This window comes from Perca fluviatilis, chromosome 1 (assembly GCF_010015445.1).
Source record: "Perca fluviatilis chromosome 1, GENO_Pfluv_1.0, whole genome shotgun sequence".
NCBI classification, from domain to species: Eukaryota; Metazoa; Chordata; class Actinopteri; order Perciformes; family Percidae; genus Perca; species Perca fluviatilis.
In genome coordinates this window covers 16,690,794-16,709,278 of record NC_053112.1, presented here as the reverse complement: position 1 = coordinate 16,709,278, position 18,485 = coordinate 16,690,794, and the positions used below count along the sequence as shown (strand labels likewise).

Below are 18,485 nucleotides of genomic sequence, written 5' to 3'. Positions count from 1 at the left end.
GAGTGATGTGATCCACTTTCTTGGTCTTAGTGAGGACTCGAGCAGCAGCGTTCTGAATTATAGCAACACATAGCCACATACAGATATAGACAGTAGCCTACACACAATCTCCATGAATGCATTCATCAGCTGCTATTGTAGAGGGGACAACACTCTTGTGTTCTTTACGGTTGCATCAACTCTGTGGATATTTGATTTATGGAACTACACAAAACACGCTAGGTCGTGTTACTTCATGGTGGTGTGCATCACATGAGTAGAGGTTTTCCCTCAGCTGACCCTTCATTGAATCTGCTCAGTTCTGAGTCAAGAATTCTCTTGTAAATTTCCAAATCCCTCAGTGCATCTGAACATCCGAGGTTTTGCATAGATTACTGCTGTAAAAGGTGCGGTTCATACCTGCAGGGCATCGCAAGATCCAACAGAAACCAGTCTGAGCCTGAAATAGAGTAAACACAAAGGCAGACGAGCATTGTCAAAAAAGAACACATGATGCTGCGGTGAGTCATCGCACTCCCTACATCAGATAGAAAGGGAGATATTGTTTTGTGTTGGCTCATGCGTGGCAGTTACACACCCAGGTAAAAGCATTCTGGGCTTATTTTCATGTCACAGCGCATTTTGAGCATACTGTTACCCTATACACCACAAGCTACAGTTATATGTGTCAGCGGGGCACTTCGTACTCAGACTTGAATGAGCCTTTTGCATTCTGAGAAGTCATTCCCGTTCACACAAAAAGTGAATGGGGTATGTGACACAGTAAATGTGTCAAAAAGACCTGATTAATTTGTCTTTTTGGCAAAGGCCATGCAAGATGAAGTGCAATTACAACTCCCACACAAGCCATGTGCATTGCATAGCAGATTGTCACGAGATAGAGAGCACAACAAAACAATTAGTTTGCGGAGAGGTTTGAATATGTTTTAATCATATCTGCTAAAAAGCTGAAAATCCCTTTCAGTGAATGGCGAATACACCAGTATGCAGTAGTATCTCAATAAAAAGCATGCATACCTCATTCATTCTTTGCTTCACACACAAGAACCGCAGTTACACCTTGCCCTGATAACAACACATACCATCACCATGAATCACTCAGCTCACATAAACAACTCTGCCCTTTTTAATCAGAGCAGAGTGTGATAGAGTATATTTGTTGCAAAACATTTTGTTTTTTGTCTACCTATAAAGTGTAGCTGGATAACACCAAGGAAGCATATTAAGATAAGAGATGTATACAAAGGTAATAGTGTTAAAACAATATATAAAGGCTCTAACACTTTTGTGTTTTACTTCAAACATCTTTAAACAAGAGAATCTGAATATTAATGCAGACAGAATGAAAACCTTTCAGCAACAATGGCCTGCTTCACACTCAGAACTGTCCAAGCACAGTCTCAACTAACTGGAGGCTACTGAGCAGCTCCCACAGGGCAGCTCCAGAGCAGCAGGGAGTATTCTGCTCAAAATCACCTCGAGCAGTGTGGCTTCTGGTCACAAGCCCACTTCTCTACCTCTAGATCACTGCTGCCTAAATGGGACAATTATAATAAATAATATGAATTTTCTGTTTGGTTTCACACACACACACACACACACACACACACACACACACACACACACACACACACACACACACACACACACACACACACTAGATTACAAACTAACTAAATGTGTTGCAATTTAATATTGCTTTGATAATGTTATAAGCAAGTCTGATTTCATGTTTCACTGAAAAAAAGATGTGTATTTCAGGACCTGTAATGATAAGATTCCGATCAGATATAGGTTCAAACAATTAAAATAAGTTAATGTTTACTGTAACAGCCGTTTAAAAAATTGGAAGTTTTGCAACTCAACCGTATTCACACCCCAAGTCTTATTCTCAAACTGAACCGTCTGTGACCTGCAGAGTAGTGAGACTTCTCTGATAGTCAGTGAAATGTGGGCATCCACGACGCAATTGTTGCCTATTGGCGGAGGAAAAATGGCTGTCTGACAATTACCAGTTACTATTAAAATGTCAAGAAAGCTAAATGTCCTATATATTGGCATATTTCTATTTTGCTTGTATTACTAAAGTGCTATTTGCAAGTTGTGCAATGTGTGTGTCAATATGTGTTAGTGTTAGGGCATTAGCATTATATTTTACGAAGTGTGATCTATTCTCACAACTTTTGTCAATCTACAGAAAACAGATAAATTCTTTTGCTCGTTTTATCACAGTGAAGCATGTTTTTCAGTGTTGCAGTGTCCTACACATTAACATGTCATTGACAATTGCTCTTTTAATCCCAACACTAACTTTCCATGAACTAACTCAACCAGAACATTGTAACAATATGCTCTATTTAAACCTCTTCGGGGCCACACCCTTATGTTATTCTATCACAGGGATGTCTGATTGCACAAACCTAACAATGTGTACACCACTTGGTTCTGCGGTTTTGTGCCACTTTGTGTTGCGCTAGTAAATTTACATAGCTGTAAAAATTGTTGTTGTAAAATAGTTTGGGCATCTGTGAATGGAGCAGTGAAACCCTTAATGAAGTGCAACTAAGCTGTTCAGAGCTATACATTACAGTGTGTACACACACAAGAAGCTGGTGTGTTGGCGTGAAACTGCTATCTCCAGAGAGAGAAAAATATATTCACTTATATATTACTGGGGATTCAATCTTCAGTTTTCAATCTCTCTTCTATCTTGGACATTATTCATAGACGTTTAGCACACACATGAGATGAGTTTGCAACCTTAAAATGAAAAGCAGCAGTGAAAAGAAACATCTGGTTTGTATTACTACAGACTGTAGATGTGCACAGTCATTTGTTTGTTAGAAGTAAAACAGCTTTGTTAGATTTAACCAGCAGTAAAATGTTCAAAATAATACATCCATTATTCTTATAATCAAACTAGAAGGAAAAGTTTATATGCCTGCAAATACTTGAAAGAAATATTGTGAAGCAAGGAAAGAAGCACACAAGCAAGGGCTTGTTCTTGTTTTGGCATGATGCACAGGCCAAAGTACAATGCCAAGAAAAATAAAGACCATGCAGGAATATCTGTGGTGAGCTTTCCTACTCTGCGCAGTTTAAATAAGGACAGGTATCGACTGACATATATGGACTGACATCATGCCTACAAAACTTGGCTTTTACTGGCAACCCTGCAGGCTATAAGTGAACGAAACAAAAGAGAACGTATAAAATTGTCAGGTTTAATATTTAAAAAATAACTAAAACTTTGACTAACAAAATAATGAATACATAAAAAGTGATTTCAATGCAAGATAACACAGAGCGAAAGGACAAAGAATGTGTGAGAAGTCAAGTAGAAAAATATATCAATCATATACTTATCCATTTTACAGTGTTTGCAATGCTTGTTGCCTTGGTAACATAACTTTGGCCAGCACAGTATGGCAGTCTTGCTCAATTTTAATGGCACAAATTTCAATAAAAACACATCACCTAATATTGAAAATCTGCCAGATTTGACTGAATAACAAAGTTGACCCTGACAATAACAGGCGTGGCTGTTTTACAGTGGGCAGTTGGCAGTATGCTTTGAGGAAATAAAAGATAAAGGTTCACATGGACACCCTGTCTTCATGCACATTAATATGGCACATGGGAATACAAGGATGAATGGAATAATGTAGCCATTGTATGAGGTTTGCAGGTAGTTGTGAGGTTTGAATGATTTCAGTAAAGGTTTAATCCCTCTTTATCTTTCTGATCATTACAAATGAAAAAAAAAATGAAACTGAAGGGTGTGTGTAATGGGTGGGGCAGAGCAACCATTTTAGGTATTGCTCCTCCCTTCAGTCCTGCACGCCCACTTCCGCACCAGAGGCAGTAGCAGCAGCAGGATAAAAGGGGACTGAGGCAGACCTACGCATCTCAGTCCATCTTATTCTCTCCAAAGCAGATCTCCTGAGCAGTCTTCACTTCACAATGTCACACATGTCTTATTCCTCCTTCGGAGGTGCCGGCCATGGTGGTAGCTTTGGTGGCTCTGGAGGCTCGATGCGAAAGTCTTATAGTTCCAGCGTGTATGGTGGTGCAGGTGGCTCAGGAGCAAAAATATCTGTTTCCTCCGGTTATGGCAGTAGATTAGGTAGCAGTTATGGCATGGGAGGAGGTGGAGGTGGAGGTGGAGGTGGTGCTGGAGGTGGAGGTTTTACTTTTGGCTTGGGAGCAGCTGGAGGTGGAGGCGGAGGTGGAGGCTTCAGCCTGTCTGATGGCCTGGACATCCATGTTGGGGCCAACGAGAAGGCCACCATGCAGAACCTGAATGACCGTCTGGGCTCCTACCTGGAGAAGGTGCGCAACCTGGAGAAGGCCAACACTGAGCTGGAGCTCAAGATCCGCCAGTTCCTGGAGAGTAAGTCCTCCCCCTCTGCCCGTGACTACTCACATTTTGAGGCCACCATTGCTGACCTGCATGGAAAGGTATGACTTCTGATTTTTGAATGAGATACAAAAGCATGTCTCTCTGTAGTTTACCAAACAATGTAACTATCAGATTAACATGTTAAAAACGATGCATTGGAACTTTAACCGACCCAGAGTGGCAATATGTGTGCATGATTTTGTAAAGACCATTACTATCCTTGTGTTACATGCAATGCTTTTGTGAAGTGTTGTTCACAGCATACTTGATGTTTACAGAGTCTCTTTGCAGTTGGAGACAGTTGGATGAAAGAAATGTAATAACTGAAACCTTGCTTCATCACACAGATCCAGGATGCCACTCGTAACAATGGAGGCATCTATCTGTCTATTGACAATGCAAAACTGGCAGCAGACGACTTCAGAACCAAGTAAGTATAAGGATGGGAGACAGAAGGTGTTTGTAACATAGTAAAATCTGAAATTACTCTGAAGCAATACATGGAATATGTGTACATGATGTGGATGTTGAGGTGCAAATGTCTGCTCTCTTGCTGCCCCACAGGTATGAGAATGAGCTAGCTATGCGTCAATCAGTGGAGGCAGATATCGCCGGTCTAAAGAGACTGTTGGATGAGCTGACACTGGCCAGATCAGACCTGGAGATGCAGATAGAAGGCCTCAAGGAGGAGCTGATCTACCTAAAAAAGAACCACGAGGAGGTGGGTAGCAAACATTGGATTTGCATTCAATGTGCTGTCTCGAATGCTGAACAAAATTTCCTCAAGTCAGCAAAAATAAACCTTTCACCAAACTCCTCTTATTTACCAGGAATTGGCATCCATGAGAACTCAAATGAGTGGACAGATCAACGTGGAGGTGGATGCTAAACAACAGCCAGACCTGGGCAGCATCATGGCTGAAATGCGTGAACAGTATGAGAATGTGGCAAACAAGAACCAGAAAGAACTTGAAGCTTGGTTCCATTCAAAGGTAAGACTGGACCCAAATCCTGGTGATGATATTAACTGAATAAATAATTTGTCATTGCCTATTTAGACTGCTATGTATGTAACATATGTAGTTACACATGGACACTGATGTTCTCCCATGTCTACTGCAGTCAGAGTCGCTGAACAAGGAAGTGGCAGTCAGCACAGAAACTCTCCAATCATCAAAGTCAGAAATCAACGAAATCCGACGCACCCTGCAAGGCCTGGAGATCGAGCTACAGTCCCAACTTAGCATGGTAAATGCTGATGATCTAGGGCAAATCATACATACAATTTGATGCACCCACAGTATTTCTTTCAGTTAACTCACTCCTTCTCTTCTCCATCACTCTTCTCTTCGCCATCCTCCTCTAGAAAGCATCCCTGGAAGGCACTTTAGCTGAGACAGAGTCACGGTATTCCATGCAGCTCCAAGGCCTCCAGAGGCAGGTGACGTCCCTGGAAGAACAACTGATGCACCTGCGTGCTGACATGGAACGCCAGAGCCAAGAATACAAAATGCTGCTCGACATCAAGACAAGGCTGGAGATGGAGATCGCAGAATACAAGAGGCTGATGGACGGAGAGGGCAGGTAATTTATCTGCAATGAACAATTCTGTCCTTTCATGATAAACTCATACTCTCACTCTGTAAAATGAAGCATTATACTGATATTTAATGCAATTACTGTGATTGTACCCCTCCACAGTGTCGTACCTCAAGGGAAATCCTCTAGTAAGGTGATAGTGGTCACACAGGAACTGAAGGATGGCAAGGTGGTTTCCTCCTCCACTTCCTAATCTGTCTCGTGAAGCAAACGCAACACAAGAGGCCACACCTGAGGACCACAAGCACAAATTAATCCAATACTTCCTTCACATACACATGTGAATGTAATAAAATTCTGCCAGTTTGCTGACTACCATTTTGTCCTGTTTTGACTTATTTGTGTTTCAATTCCAAATAATGTCCTGATAGAGGCATGGTTTTGAGATGAACCATAGGTTTTATAAAAGAAAAATGTTCATCTTCATTCTTCGACAAGAGTTGCTTATGGTATTTGGTAGGTCTGAGATATAAATATTTTGACAGATATTTGTGTAAAACCTGCTAAATGAAATCGTAAAAACTTTGAGGGTGAGCCACATTATTAGCTGGATGTAAAAGAATAGAACAATTAAGGCTTTGAATATATAGTTGCTAATATCCTGAGGGTGGATGGGAAAATATGAGCAAAGAGTAATAGTTCTTTCTCTGTTGTTCAAAATTTTTGTCCGAGATACTAGTGAGTTCAGGACTTAAGCCTCAGAGGCCACACAGTGTTCAGCAATACAGGCGTACAGTCATACATGTCTGAAGTAGATAGCATGCATGCTCCCAAAAAATCCAGATTTAAAACCATTTGAAAACACACTACAATTTAGCCTTAATGCCCCACAATAGAGTCCTGGGTTTGAATCTCCTTCCTCCAGAAGTCCTCGTACACATTTGGATGTATGCATGAAGTCAACTCTCTTGGTGTTAGACTGGACTTTACAACTCAAGGGAGTTTGAATCACTTTTACCCAATGCATGCTGGGACAGGTCACAGTCCCTCATTACACAGATTAAAGCTGTATCAACCAATGTTTGGCAACAAGGGCAAAGCATTTATGTACAGTATTTTATGAAATTGAAAACAAATGGTGCAAAACTATTCCATGAAAGTTTAGCTTTTCTAGGTTCTAGAATAATTTTTTAACATTAATGGTTTAAAAATTCCTGACAGAGTAACTTCTTCTTGCGATGGGATCACACCAGCCAAATCAACAAATCAGGCCAGAGGTGGAAATTAGGGGGACCCTTCCCTACTTTCTATCCCACTACTTCCAGTGCCCTTGCTTCGACCAGCGCACACAAACACACACACACACACACACACACACACACACACACACACACACACACACACACACACACACACACACACACACACACACACACACACACACACACACACACACACAAAGTGAGGCTATTTTGAGTATAATTTACCAAGTGTTAATTTGTCTGAGGCCACATTTTGTCGCCGTGATGGTGTTGCAACAGTGCAAAATGCAGTTAGAAAACTTTACAGGTGTGTAGTCGAGAACAAAATGGTCAAGTTCGAAAATGGGTGTGGTCCAAGCGCCCAGAGTACGGGGGCGTGAAGTAGGGAAGCGGGTTTATGAATACATGGAAGAGTAAGTTTTAATCATTAGCATCTGTATCTGATATGTACTTAGAAATGTGAAGTATTCTGTTCATTATAAAATATAAAAAGATACAAGGACGTTTAATTCAACTGCATGATCTTTATTGATTTTTGTCCAATTTATCACTTAATCTCATCGACGTCCACATCAACAGTCTTGCTGCTCTCGACCACCCTTCCATCCACAACTGTCTCCACCACTGTGATGACCTTTGTGACCACTGAGGAAAACAAAGAGATGCAACAATCATAAGCAAATCACATAATTTTTTTTAAATCCAGCTAAAACATTTTGTATAAACATTTTACTGAAAGAAATATGAATTACATGCATGTGAAAAAATGCTCACCTTGTCTTGAACTGGTAATGGAGAGAAAAAGAAAGAAGAAAACATTAGTCCAGAACATATCCACCTTGTTAATAAAGGTTTTTAGCTGGAGTGGATATTATTTCTCTGTAATCCCCCTGTCCAGTCAGTGTTTCTCTCTCTTCACCAGGTCTCACCTGTCATCCTCCCCATCCAGCAACCTCCTGTACTCAGCGATCTCCAGCTCCAGCCGGGTCTTGATGTCTAGCAGCATGTCGTACTCCTGCTTGTTGCTGGCGATGTTGGCGTGGAGCTGGGACAGCTGAGCCTCCAGGCTTGTGACCATGTTCTGGAGGCTTGCTAGCTGTGCAGCGTAGCGCGCCTGAGTCTCTGCCAGGGTGCCCTCCAGAGACGCTTTCTGTTGTGGTCAGAGGAAGAAGTTAGGCAAATAGGCAGACAGTGATTCAAATTCACAGAAGTTACTTGATGCTGGTAAAAATGTTGAAAATGTAAAACAAATGTTGGCTTGAGTGTGTTACTAGCATCATGTAATTCTGCACACTTCGGAATTACCCTTATTCGCTTTCTTGCTGAGTTAGATGAGAAGATTGAAGCCATTCACATGTCAGCTATATATGAATCTGCAGCTGGTTAGCTTATAGCTTAGCATAAGGAATGGAATCGACACAGCTAGCCTGGCTCAGTCTAAAGGAAACAAAATCTGCCAACTAGCATCTTTAAAGCCCATACATTTTTCATATTCATATTATCTTCTTTGTTTGGTGGCATTGCAAGTTGTGGATTCCTGGAAGTTAGTTTTTATGCTAACTGTGAAGCTAAGCTAACAGCTGCTGGCTGTAGCTTCGTAGCTTCATATTTAACAGATATGAGACAACAAAGAATATCAGCGTGTTTCCCAAAATGTCAAACTATTTCTATCTAACGTTACAGTGTTGTTAATATGTAAAGTACCATCACGGTGTCACTTCCAAAAGATTATCAATCTTTATTGTTAATATACAGTTTTTTTATGACATACCATGCTCAAATGGGACTGCAGTTCAATCTGAAGCATCTGGAATGCGCTCTTCAGGTCCTTAACCTCTGTGCTGAACGTCACCAGAATCTCTGTGTGTGTGTTCGCTTCCTCCTCCACCACTGTAATCTGGGCAGATCAGAGAAATAATATCCATTGTTTTACCCAACAATTATAGTACATAACTGTCATACTGTCAAGCCAAATAAGCTCAATGTAACTTTTTTGAAGGTCTCCAAAGTGGCTGTATCCTAAGCATTTGTAGCTTCTCACCTTGTTCTGGTACCACGCCTCGAGTTCCTTGCGGTTCTTGCCGATCACACTCTCGTAGTGTTCCCTGATCTCTGACATAACCTGGTTCAGGTCTGTAGAGGGAGAAGCATCCATGGCCACATTGACCTCGCCGCCCATCTGACTCATCAGAAGAGCCAACTCCTGTATGGGACAAAGAACAATGCCTCCGTCAGCCGGTGTAATAACTAAAAATGCCATCAACAAACTTTGGGTTAATTGCAATGGGTGCACCACTACTTCCTCATCTAAACACAATCACCTCTTCGTGATTCCTCTTGAGCATGATGAGCTCTTCATTTAGGGTCTCACACTGATTCTCAGTATATTTTTTTCAAGTCCATTTTGGCCAGGTTCATCTCATCAAACATCCTCTTCAGTCCAGAGATGTCCGCCTCCACAGCCATCCTCATGGGCAGCTCGTTTTCATACCTGAGGGGAGCACACAGGAGGGTTTATTGGGTCGTTGAGATTAGAAGTTGCCAGTGAGTCATGAGTTAATGCTTGTATGTGCATGTAAAGTTTCAGTTATGTAGCATCGTTGTGTGGGGCAGGGGGATACACTCACTTCATTTGGAAATCATCAGCAGCCAGTTTTGCGTTGTCAATGCCCAGGACTGTCTTGGCATTAAGCTTAGAGGCGATACAAATCTGAGGAGGTAAACCAAACAATATCTAATAATCTATAAATACAAATATCTGCTATACTGATTTATCTAATGTTTGTTATTCAGTTTCTACTCTTTTTGGGAAAGGATCCTTTGAAAATGTGGTTCTCAAAGAGTTGGATGATAACAGTACATACGACACAAAACTTCAATTTTATCGTGCATCAAAAAGTCATATATACAACTATTTAAATAAGGATGTGACGCACCATTGGAATGTATCTGGTATTAAAATGTCAACTGTACTGCGTTCTGCTTGTGTTATGTGCTTGCTGATAATATGGCCTATTTCTACACTAAGCCAATGATGGGTTTCCTGGCTCTCTAACTGTTACAACCCCACATACAGTACATACCAACAGATACCTAACCCCCACTACACACTCACAGTAAAAGATGAGAAGAGGAAGATAACAGAAAACACAGAAAAACACAGAAAAACACAGAAAAACACAGAAAAACACGCACGCACGCACGCACACACACACACACACACACACACACACACACACACACACACACACACACACACACACACACACACACACACACACACACACACACACACACACACACACACACACACACACACACATCTGTCTATTTCCTCTCACCCTGTCCTTCAGATCGTCGATGATGGCAAAGTATTTGGTGTAGTCGTGGCAGATGACAGTTCTGCTCTGGTACCACTCTCTGATCTGCTTGTCCAATCTGTTGTTCTCCATCTCCAGGATGTGCACCTTCTCCAGGTAGGAGCCCAGACGGTCGTTCAAGTTCTGCATGGTGGCCTTCTCGTTGCCCCCGACGTGGAGGTCCAGGCCATCAGACACGTTGAAGTCTCCGGAGGATGCTCCGTAGCTCTGCTGGGATGAGGAGATGCGGGTGCCACGGCCGCCTGCTCCACCGTAAACACTCATGGTCCTCTGGCCGTAAGATCTGCTGCTGAACGACATGCTGGAAGGTCCGTATCTGGATCAGGTAGGTAGGTAGATTACTGGAGTTGATCTGCAGTTGAAAGCATCTCCTGGTCTCCTTGGTTATATAGCTGCCATAAGCAGCAAAGTGGGAAGGGCTAGGAGGGGTAGTCGAAAGGGAAGAATGTGGCTGACAGGATACCCCCTTACTCTTCTATGCGATCCCTTCATTAGTACGGGTGTCAATACTGGTGGGTAGGGGTTCATCCGCCTTTTTTCAGGTGGAACCCGATATTCCACATTTCAACTTTTCTCAACAAAGGACATTCCTTTCAATACTCCTCGCTTCATCTTGAACCTTTGGAAGTTTGTAGCCTTCCTTGTTAGGTTGCTTGAAAGCAAGTTTAGAGGCACAGACACATATACTTTCAAATAATGCGTTTGTATAGAAGATGCTGCTTTGTGTTTATAATCTTGTAAGACATGGCACATACCAGTTAAACTTCTTAGATAGCCAAAGTTACTTGACACATACGGCCAGATGTTCAAGATTTTGGTTATTAACTGTATTAATGAAGGAATTTATGTTTTTATTCAAGTGTTACATACCTGGTATAGGTGTTACATAGCCTACATGCACTTATTACATTAAATATTAATATATACATTAAACACATTTACTAAACCAAAACAATCTCTAAAATATCACCACATGCTGCAAGTTACATGAGAAATATGATTTTACATGACAATATCTTCATGTAAGCAACCTGGAAAATCTGTCAACATACTGCTTAGGTTTATTTGCACAGCAGCCAAGTACATCATTTTTTAAACCTTCATTTAATATTACAAAAACATTAAACTGCCTTAACCGACAATGGCTCTAGCATTATATAGGCTGTAGTTGCTATAAGTGATTTGTAAGCTAGACTTCGTTTAAATATGGTGAAACTGTATACAGCAAAGGTGATTATGAGTTGTTTTAGGCTGTAGGTTTCTATGCAGGCCATTCTTTGTTCTTCACAAAGAAGAAACAATTGCCAGGTGGTGGAAAGTAACTAAGTATATTCACTCACTTACTTAAGTTTAATTTTGAGGTACTTTAATTAAAGTTCTTCTATGTTATGCCACTTTATGCTTCTACTCCACTTCATTTATAGCTTAAGTTACTTTGCAGATTCCAAATATTAATGCAAAATATGAATCAACTACTACATGATGAGGAATTATTATTAATCAAGCTAATGCATTTATAATTATAATCCAGAAATATAATATATATGAGCCATGGGCCATTCTGCATAATGAGTAGTTTAGTACTTTAAGTATAATTTCATGCCAATACTTTTATTATTTTATTTCGGTAACATTTTGAATCCATGACTTTTACTTATAACAGAGTATTTTACACTGTGGCATTTCTACTTTAATTAAGTCAAAGATATGAATACTTCTTCCACCACTGCAATTTGGGATTGCATCATAGAGAGTGTTACACTGAGATTGAATAAATACAACAGAAATGTAGTTTTCCTTGAATAGTTTCTCCCACTAAATAGTAGGACAAGCCTGACAAGTTACTGAAAAACTAAACTTGTTTCACTGGTGAAACTGCACTCACACCACCGTCACATGCCTTCATTAAATCCATTGTAACATTTGGAAATGTTGGAAACAATCTGTAATAATTAAGACCAACTTCTAAAATTCTCCCATGTCCACTGCAGTCAGATACGCTGAACAAGGAGGTGGCAGTCAGCACAGAAACTCTCCAAAAGTCCCTGTCAGAAATTGAGCTAAGTTCCCAACTTATCATGGAAAATGATAATGATCTAGGGCAAATCTTACAAACAATTTGATTTGCGCTGGAAGTAGAAGTGAAGTAGAAGTATAAAGTAGCATAAAATAGAAATACTTAGGTATAGTAGAAGTACCTCAAAATTGTACTTTGTACTTAGTAGCAACTACAGCCTATAACGCTAGAGCCATTGACGGTTAAGGCAATTATATGTTTTTGTAATATTAAATGTATGTTTAAAAAATGATGTACTTGGCTGCTAAGCAAATATATTTAAGCAGTATGTTAACTGATTTCCCAAGTTGCTTAAATGAAGATATTGTCATGCAAAATCATATTTATCATACAACTTGCAGAGTGTGGTGATATTTTAAAGATGTATATAGGAATACATTGCCTTGCAGTGTTAGTGATTTCTCTGTAATTTAAAATTGAGAATACTGTGTTATTTACAATGTTTGCAATTAAGAGGACAGAAAATGTCACCTGTGTGATTTGTATGATGTTGACAATGAAATAGTCTACTGTTCATTTATAACATGATCTTTGCTCAGTTTTTGTTCAAAGCTTACCATCACAGCATGAAAGCACTGTGTGATTAATTTAGGTTTATAACTGATATGTTTTGACGTATACGGATACAGTACCATGCAACACATATAACAGGTATATAACACATGAATAAAATACTTTTTTTTCATGAATACAGTTATATTGTATTAATCTTAATTATCACAATGTTGAACATCTGGCCTAGGCGCTTATGTGACAAAAACAACTTCGGCAGTAAGAACACAGTATTTGAAAGTATATGTGTCTGTGCCTCTAAACTTGCTTTCAAGAAACCAAACAAGGAAGGCTGCAATCTCAAACTTCCAAAGGTTGATGAACCGAGGAGTAATCAAGAAATGTCCATTCGTTGAAAAAAGTTGAAATGTGGAATCACGGGTTCCACCTGAAAAAAGGTAATGCCACCACACCCGTGCTAATGAAGGGATTGCATAGAAGAGTTAGGGGGTAACCTTCTTCCCTTTCAACTACCCCTCCTAGCCCTTCCCACTTTGCTGCGTGTGACAGCTATATAACCAAGGAGACCAGGAGTCAACTGCAGATCAACTCCAGTAATCTACCTACCTACCTGATCCAGATCAACACCTTCCACCATGACGTTTGGCAACATATGCTACGACCAGAAGACCACGAGTGTCTGCAGTGGAGCAGGAGACCTTGGGTCCCGCATCTCATCCCAGCAGAGCTACGATCAGAAGACCATGAGTGTTTACGGTGGAGCAGGTGGCCGTGGCACCCGTAGCTCCTCATCCCAGCAGAGCTACGGAGCATCCTCCGGAAGCTTCAACGTGTCTGATGGCCTGGACCTCCACGTCGGGGCCAACGAGAAGGCCACCATGCAGAACCTGAACGACCGTCTGGGCTCCTACCTGGAGAAGGTGCACATCCTGGAGCAAGAGAACAACATATTGGAAAAGCAGATCAGAGAGTGGTACCAGAGCAGAACTGTCATCTGCCACGACTACACCAAATACTTCGCCATCATCGACGACCTGAAGGACAAGGTGAGAGGAAGTAGACAGATGTGTGTGTGTTTCTATGTTTTCTGTTACCTTCCTCTTCTCATCTTTCTCTTCTCATCTTTCACTGTGAGTGTGTTGGGAGAGGTAAGTATCTGTTGGTATGTATACTGTATGTGGGGTTACGACAGTTGACATTTGAGTTAGAGAGCCAGGAAACCCATCATTGACGTTGTGTAGTAGTATGCCATCTCATCAGGAAGAACATGACACAAACGGAAAGCAGTACAGTTGATATTTTCATACCAGATTTATTCCAAATGTGTGTCACATCCTGCTGACAGTGTTCAGTGTTACAGTGATAATTGCAAAAGGATGCAGTGTAGGTCTACTGTAGAGCCCAGCTGATGTATCTGAAGTTGATAGTATGAGCCAATATTTTACAGTACTGTACATACATTTTGCACAGGCAGCAAATGTACTACTCTTATTTTAAACTTAAAAAAGGTTGTATATATTATTGAATTGACGTAAATGTTAATATTTAAGTTTTGGTTGATATATAACGTTATATACCACCTATTTGAGAACCACATTTTAAAGGATCCTTTCCTAAAAAGTGTATAAATTGAAAACAACCATTAAATAAATCAGTATATCAGGTATTTGTTTTAACTCTCAGACACTCTCATAAATCCCATATTGGTGGGTATGTGGACCCCATACTGTATGTTGTGTAATGTAAAAAAGTATGGAACATGAGCTCGATTGTACTTTTTCTCACCTGTTTTTGTTTCCTCCTCAGATTTGTATCGCCTCTAAGCTTAATTCCAAGACAGTCCTGGACAATGACAACGCAAAAATGGCTGCTGGTGATTTAAAAATGAAGTGAGTGTATCCCCCTGCCCCACACTACGATGCAACATACAATAAATTAAGCTTAACATATGCACATCAAAGATACTCTTGACCAACTAAACCCTCCTGTGTTCCCCCATCAGGTATGAGAACGAGCTGGCCATGAGGATGGCTGTGGAGGCGGACGTCTATGGACTGAAGAGGACGTTTGATGACATGAACCTGGCCAAAATGGACCTTGAGAGTCAGTATAAGACCATGAAGGAAGAGCTCATCATGCTCAAGAGGAATCATGAAGAGGTGAGAATGTACAATTCAGGGAATAGTGGTGTGTACCCATTTTGCCCAATTTGTTGATGGCAGTTTCACAATCATCAGAACAGTTATGCATCTGTCGACACCCCTAATACATTCTTCAACACAGAACAACACCCACTCCTAGAATGCACAGAACCTGAAACCGTAAGAAACTCTGGCCTGAAAACACAGCCTCTGCCTTACCTCTGATAACACTGAGGAAATCCCATGTAAGGTTAATGCTTTTATAAACAGGTCGGCCGCCTTTTCACCCTTTCCCCAGCATTGCCCCTCTTCCCTCTGCATACTTCCTTGTTGTATTCTTATTTCCCTCCATTAGCTCATTGCTACTGTTGTCTCTGCTACACACGCACACGCACACACACACACACAAACACAAAATTATTTTAAGTTATTACACCAGCTGACTGAGGCATTGTTCTTTGTCCCCTACAGGAGTTGGCTCTTCTGATGAGTCAGATGGGCGGCGAGGTCAATGTGGCCGTGGATGCTTCTCCCTCTACAGACCTGAACCAGGTTATGTCAGAGATCAGGGAACACTACGAGAGTGTGATCGGCAAGAACCGCAAGGAACTCGAGGCGTGGTACCAGAACAAGGTGAGAAGCTACAAATGCTTAGGATACAGCCACTTTGGAGACCTTCAATATAGCTACATTAGGCTTATTAAGCTGACATTATGTCAGTTATCTTCTAAAATTGTTGGATAAAACAATGAATATTGTTTCTCTGATCTGCCCAGATTACAGTGGTGGAACAGGAAGTGAACACTCACACAGAGATTCTGGTGACGTTCAGCACAGAGGTTAAGGACCTGAAGAGCGCATTCCAGATGCTTCAGATTGAACTGCAGTCCCATTTGAGCATGGTATGTCAACAAACAGTATATTAACAAAAAAAGATGAATTACCTTTGGATGTGACACCGTGATGGTACTTTACATATTAGCAACACTGTAGATGTTTAAAGAAATAGTTTGACATTTGGGAAACACGCTGATATTCTTTGTTGTCTCACATCTGTTAAATATGAAACTACAGCCAGCACCAGGTTAGCTTAGCTTCACAGTTAGCATAAAACCAGTAACTTCAAGGAATCTGCAATGTGTTTTTCCACTGGCACTAAACAAACAACATATTATGAATACATACATCTTTTGAGCTTGAAAGATGCTAGTAGGCAGATTTTGTTACCTTTAGTCTTAGCCAGGCTAGCTGTTTCACCAATTCTATTCCTTATGCTAAGCTATAAGCTAACTGGCTGCAGTTTCATGTCTAGCTGACATGTGAGTGACTTCAATCTTCTCATCTAATTCGGTCAGAAAGCAAATAAGGGTTATATTTCGAAATGTGCAGAACCACATGATGCTAGTTACACACTCACGTCAACAAGCATTGCAGCAGATTTTTACCACTATCAAGTAACTTCTCTGAATTTTAATCACTGTTTGCCTATTTGCCTAACTTCTTCCTCTGACCACAACAGAAAGCGTCTCTGGAGGGCACCCTGGCAGAGACTCAGGCACGCTACGCTGCACAGCTAGCAAGCCTCCAGAACATGGTCACAAGCCTGGAGGCTCAGCTGTCCCAGCTCCACGCCAACATCGCCAGCAACAAGCAGGAGTACGACATGCTGCTAGACCTCAAGACCCGGCTGGAGCTGGAGATCGCTGAGTACAGGAGGTTGCTGGATGGGGAGGATGACAGGTGAGACCTGGTGAAGAGAGAGAAACACTGACTGGACAGGGGGATTACAGAGAAATAATATCCACCCCAGGTATAAACATTTAATAACAATTTGGATATGTTCTGGACTAATGTTTTCTTCTTTCTTTTTCTCTCCATTACCAGTTCAAGACAAGGTGATCATTTTTTCACATGCATATCATTTGTATTTTATCATTAAAATGCTTCAGTTTTAACTGAGTTTAAGAAACGTGATGTGATTTGCTTATCATTGTCTTTTCTGTTCCTCAGTGGTCACGAAGGTCACCACAGTGGTGGAGACAGTTGTGAACGGAAAGGTGGTGGAGAGCAGCAAGACTGTTGATGTGGACGTGGAAGAGATTAAGTAATACATTGGAAGCAATAGCAAAAATCAATAAAGATCATGCAATTGAATAAACAAACTTGTGTGTGAAATGATGAAAAGAATATTCCACATTTCTATTTTTGTCCAAAACTGATGAACAATTAATGTACTGTAACAAGTACTGACATGGCGGCTGATACCTTAAAGTTACTCATCCACTGTAAAAGCTGTATTCATCAATGTTTTTATGTTAACAATGAATAAATCCATGTTGTAAGAAAGATGTTGTACCAACAAATCCTGAAAGAGTTATTACACAATTCTGCATCTTTAAGGAGCAGTTTTCGTTTTGCCTTTTTTTTAGCTCGTTTTACCGCACATTTAGCCTACCGTTTAGTTCCATATGACAGCACAACAAACCAGATTGTATAGCAAATAATTTCTAATTAACGCTTTGTACACTACTTACCTACCTCTGCAGCCAACGTATACCACATCATAATATACCTTTTACGTCATATTCAACATCTCCACATCCCTGAGGTGCAGAGATTTTTATGCCTTTGCGTCGGCGAACACCGTGGCCAGAGGCATTGTTTTCTTGTTGTCCACATGTCCATCTGTACGTATGTCAGTCCCATTTTTGTCGAACCCTTGGAGGGAATTATTGAGGTCACGATCACTGTTACCTCATGTCTCTCCCATTCTCCTGAACACAGCATATTGGGAATGCCTTCACCTCTGGCACAAACGTGCACTTGGACTCAAGAGCGAACTGACTGGACTTTGGAAATCAATGGTCACAAAACATGTTTTTGGCCATATTATGACATTTCACACAAATGTCTAATAGGATAAAATTATGAAATTATGGAATTTTATATCCATTAGGTCAAAGGTCAACTTCACTGTGACATCATAATGTTGTGCAAACACACTTTTATGGCCAATATTCAACACCATAACTCAGAAACAGAAGGGGAGATAGTGACCATATATCACATTTGGCTGGATACTGAATTGGTGACACCAATCTTGAAACTGTGGTGATTTTCTGTGGTGCCGGGTTGAAGAAGTTTATGAAGCATTTATGTTTACATTACATA

The 18,485-nt window shown here is 40.7% G+C and overlaps 2 protein-coding genes and 1 pseudogene across 2 annotated transcripts; 2 read left to right on the top strand and 1 right to left on the bottom strand.

The window, feature by feature from the left end:
- The first annotated feature begins 3,893 nt into the window (after nucleotides 1–3,893).
- LOC120561596 (keratin, type I cytoskeletal 13-like) lies at nucleotides 3,894–6,317 on the top strand. The gene is made up of 7 exons (XM_039804739.1): nucleotides 3,894–4,461; nucleotides 4,750–4,832; nucleotides 4,967–5,123; nucleotides 5,233–5,394; nucleotides 5,525–5,650; nucleotides 5,769–5,986; nucleotides 6,104–6,317. Exons 1-7 carry the CDS (start codon nucleotides 3,964–3,966, stop codon nucleotides 6,192–6,194), a joined length of 1,335 nt encoding a protein of 444 aa, XP_039660673.1. The 5' UTR covers nucleotides 3,894–3,963; the 3' UTR covers nucleotides 6,195–6,317.
- Nucleotides 6,318–7,740: 1,423 nt separating this feature from the next.
- LOC120561612 lies at nucleotides 7,741–10,916 on the bottom strand (annotated as a pseudogene).
- A 2,985-nt stretch (nucleotides 10,917–13,901) lies between these two features.
- On the top strand, nucleotides 13,902–17,592 carry LOC120561619 (keratin, type I cytoskeletal 13-like). Its single transcript, XM_039804776.1, has 8 exons — nucleotides 13,902–14,219; nucleotides 14,980–15,062; nucleotides 15,176–15,332; nucleotides 15,786–15,947; nucleotides 16,091–16,216; nucleotides 16,834–17,054; nucleotides 17,199–17,209; nucleotides 17,325–17,592. Exons 1-8 carry the CDS (start codon nucleotides 13,917–13,919, stop codon nucleotides 17,420–17,422), a joined length of 1,161 nt encoding a protein of 386 aa, XP_039660710.1. The 5' UTR covers nucleotides 13,902–13,916; the 3' UTR covers nucleotides 17,423–17,592.
- Nucleotides 17,593–18,485: the final 893 nt, after the last annotated feature.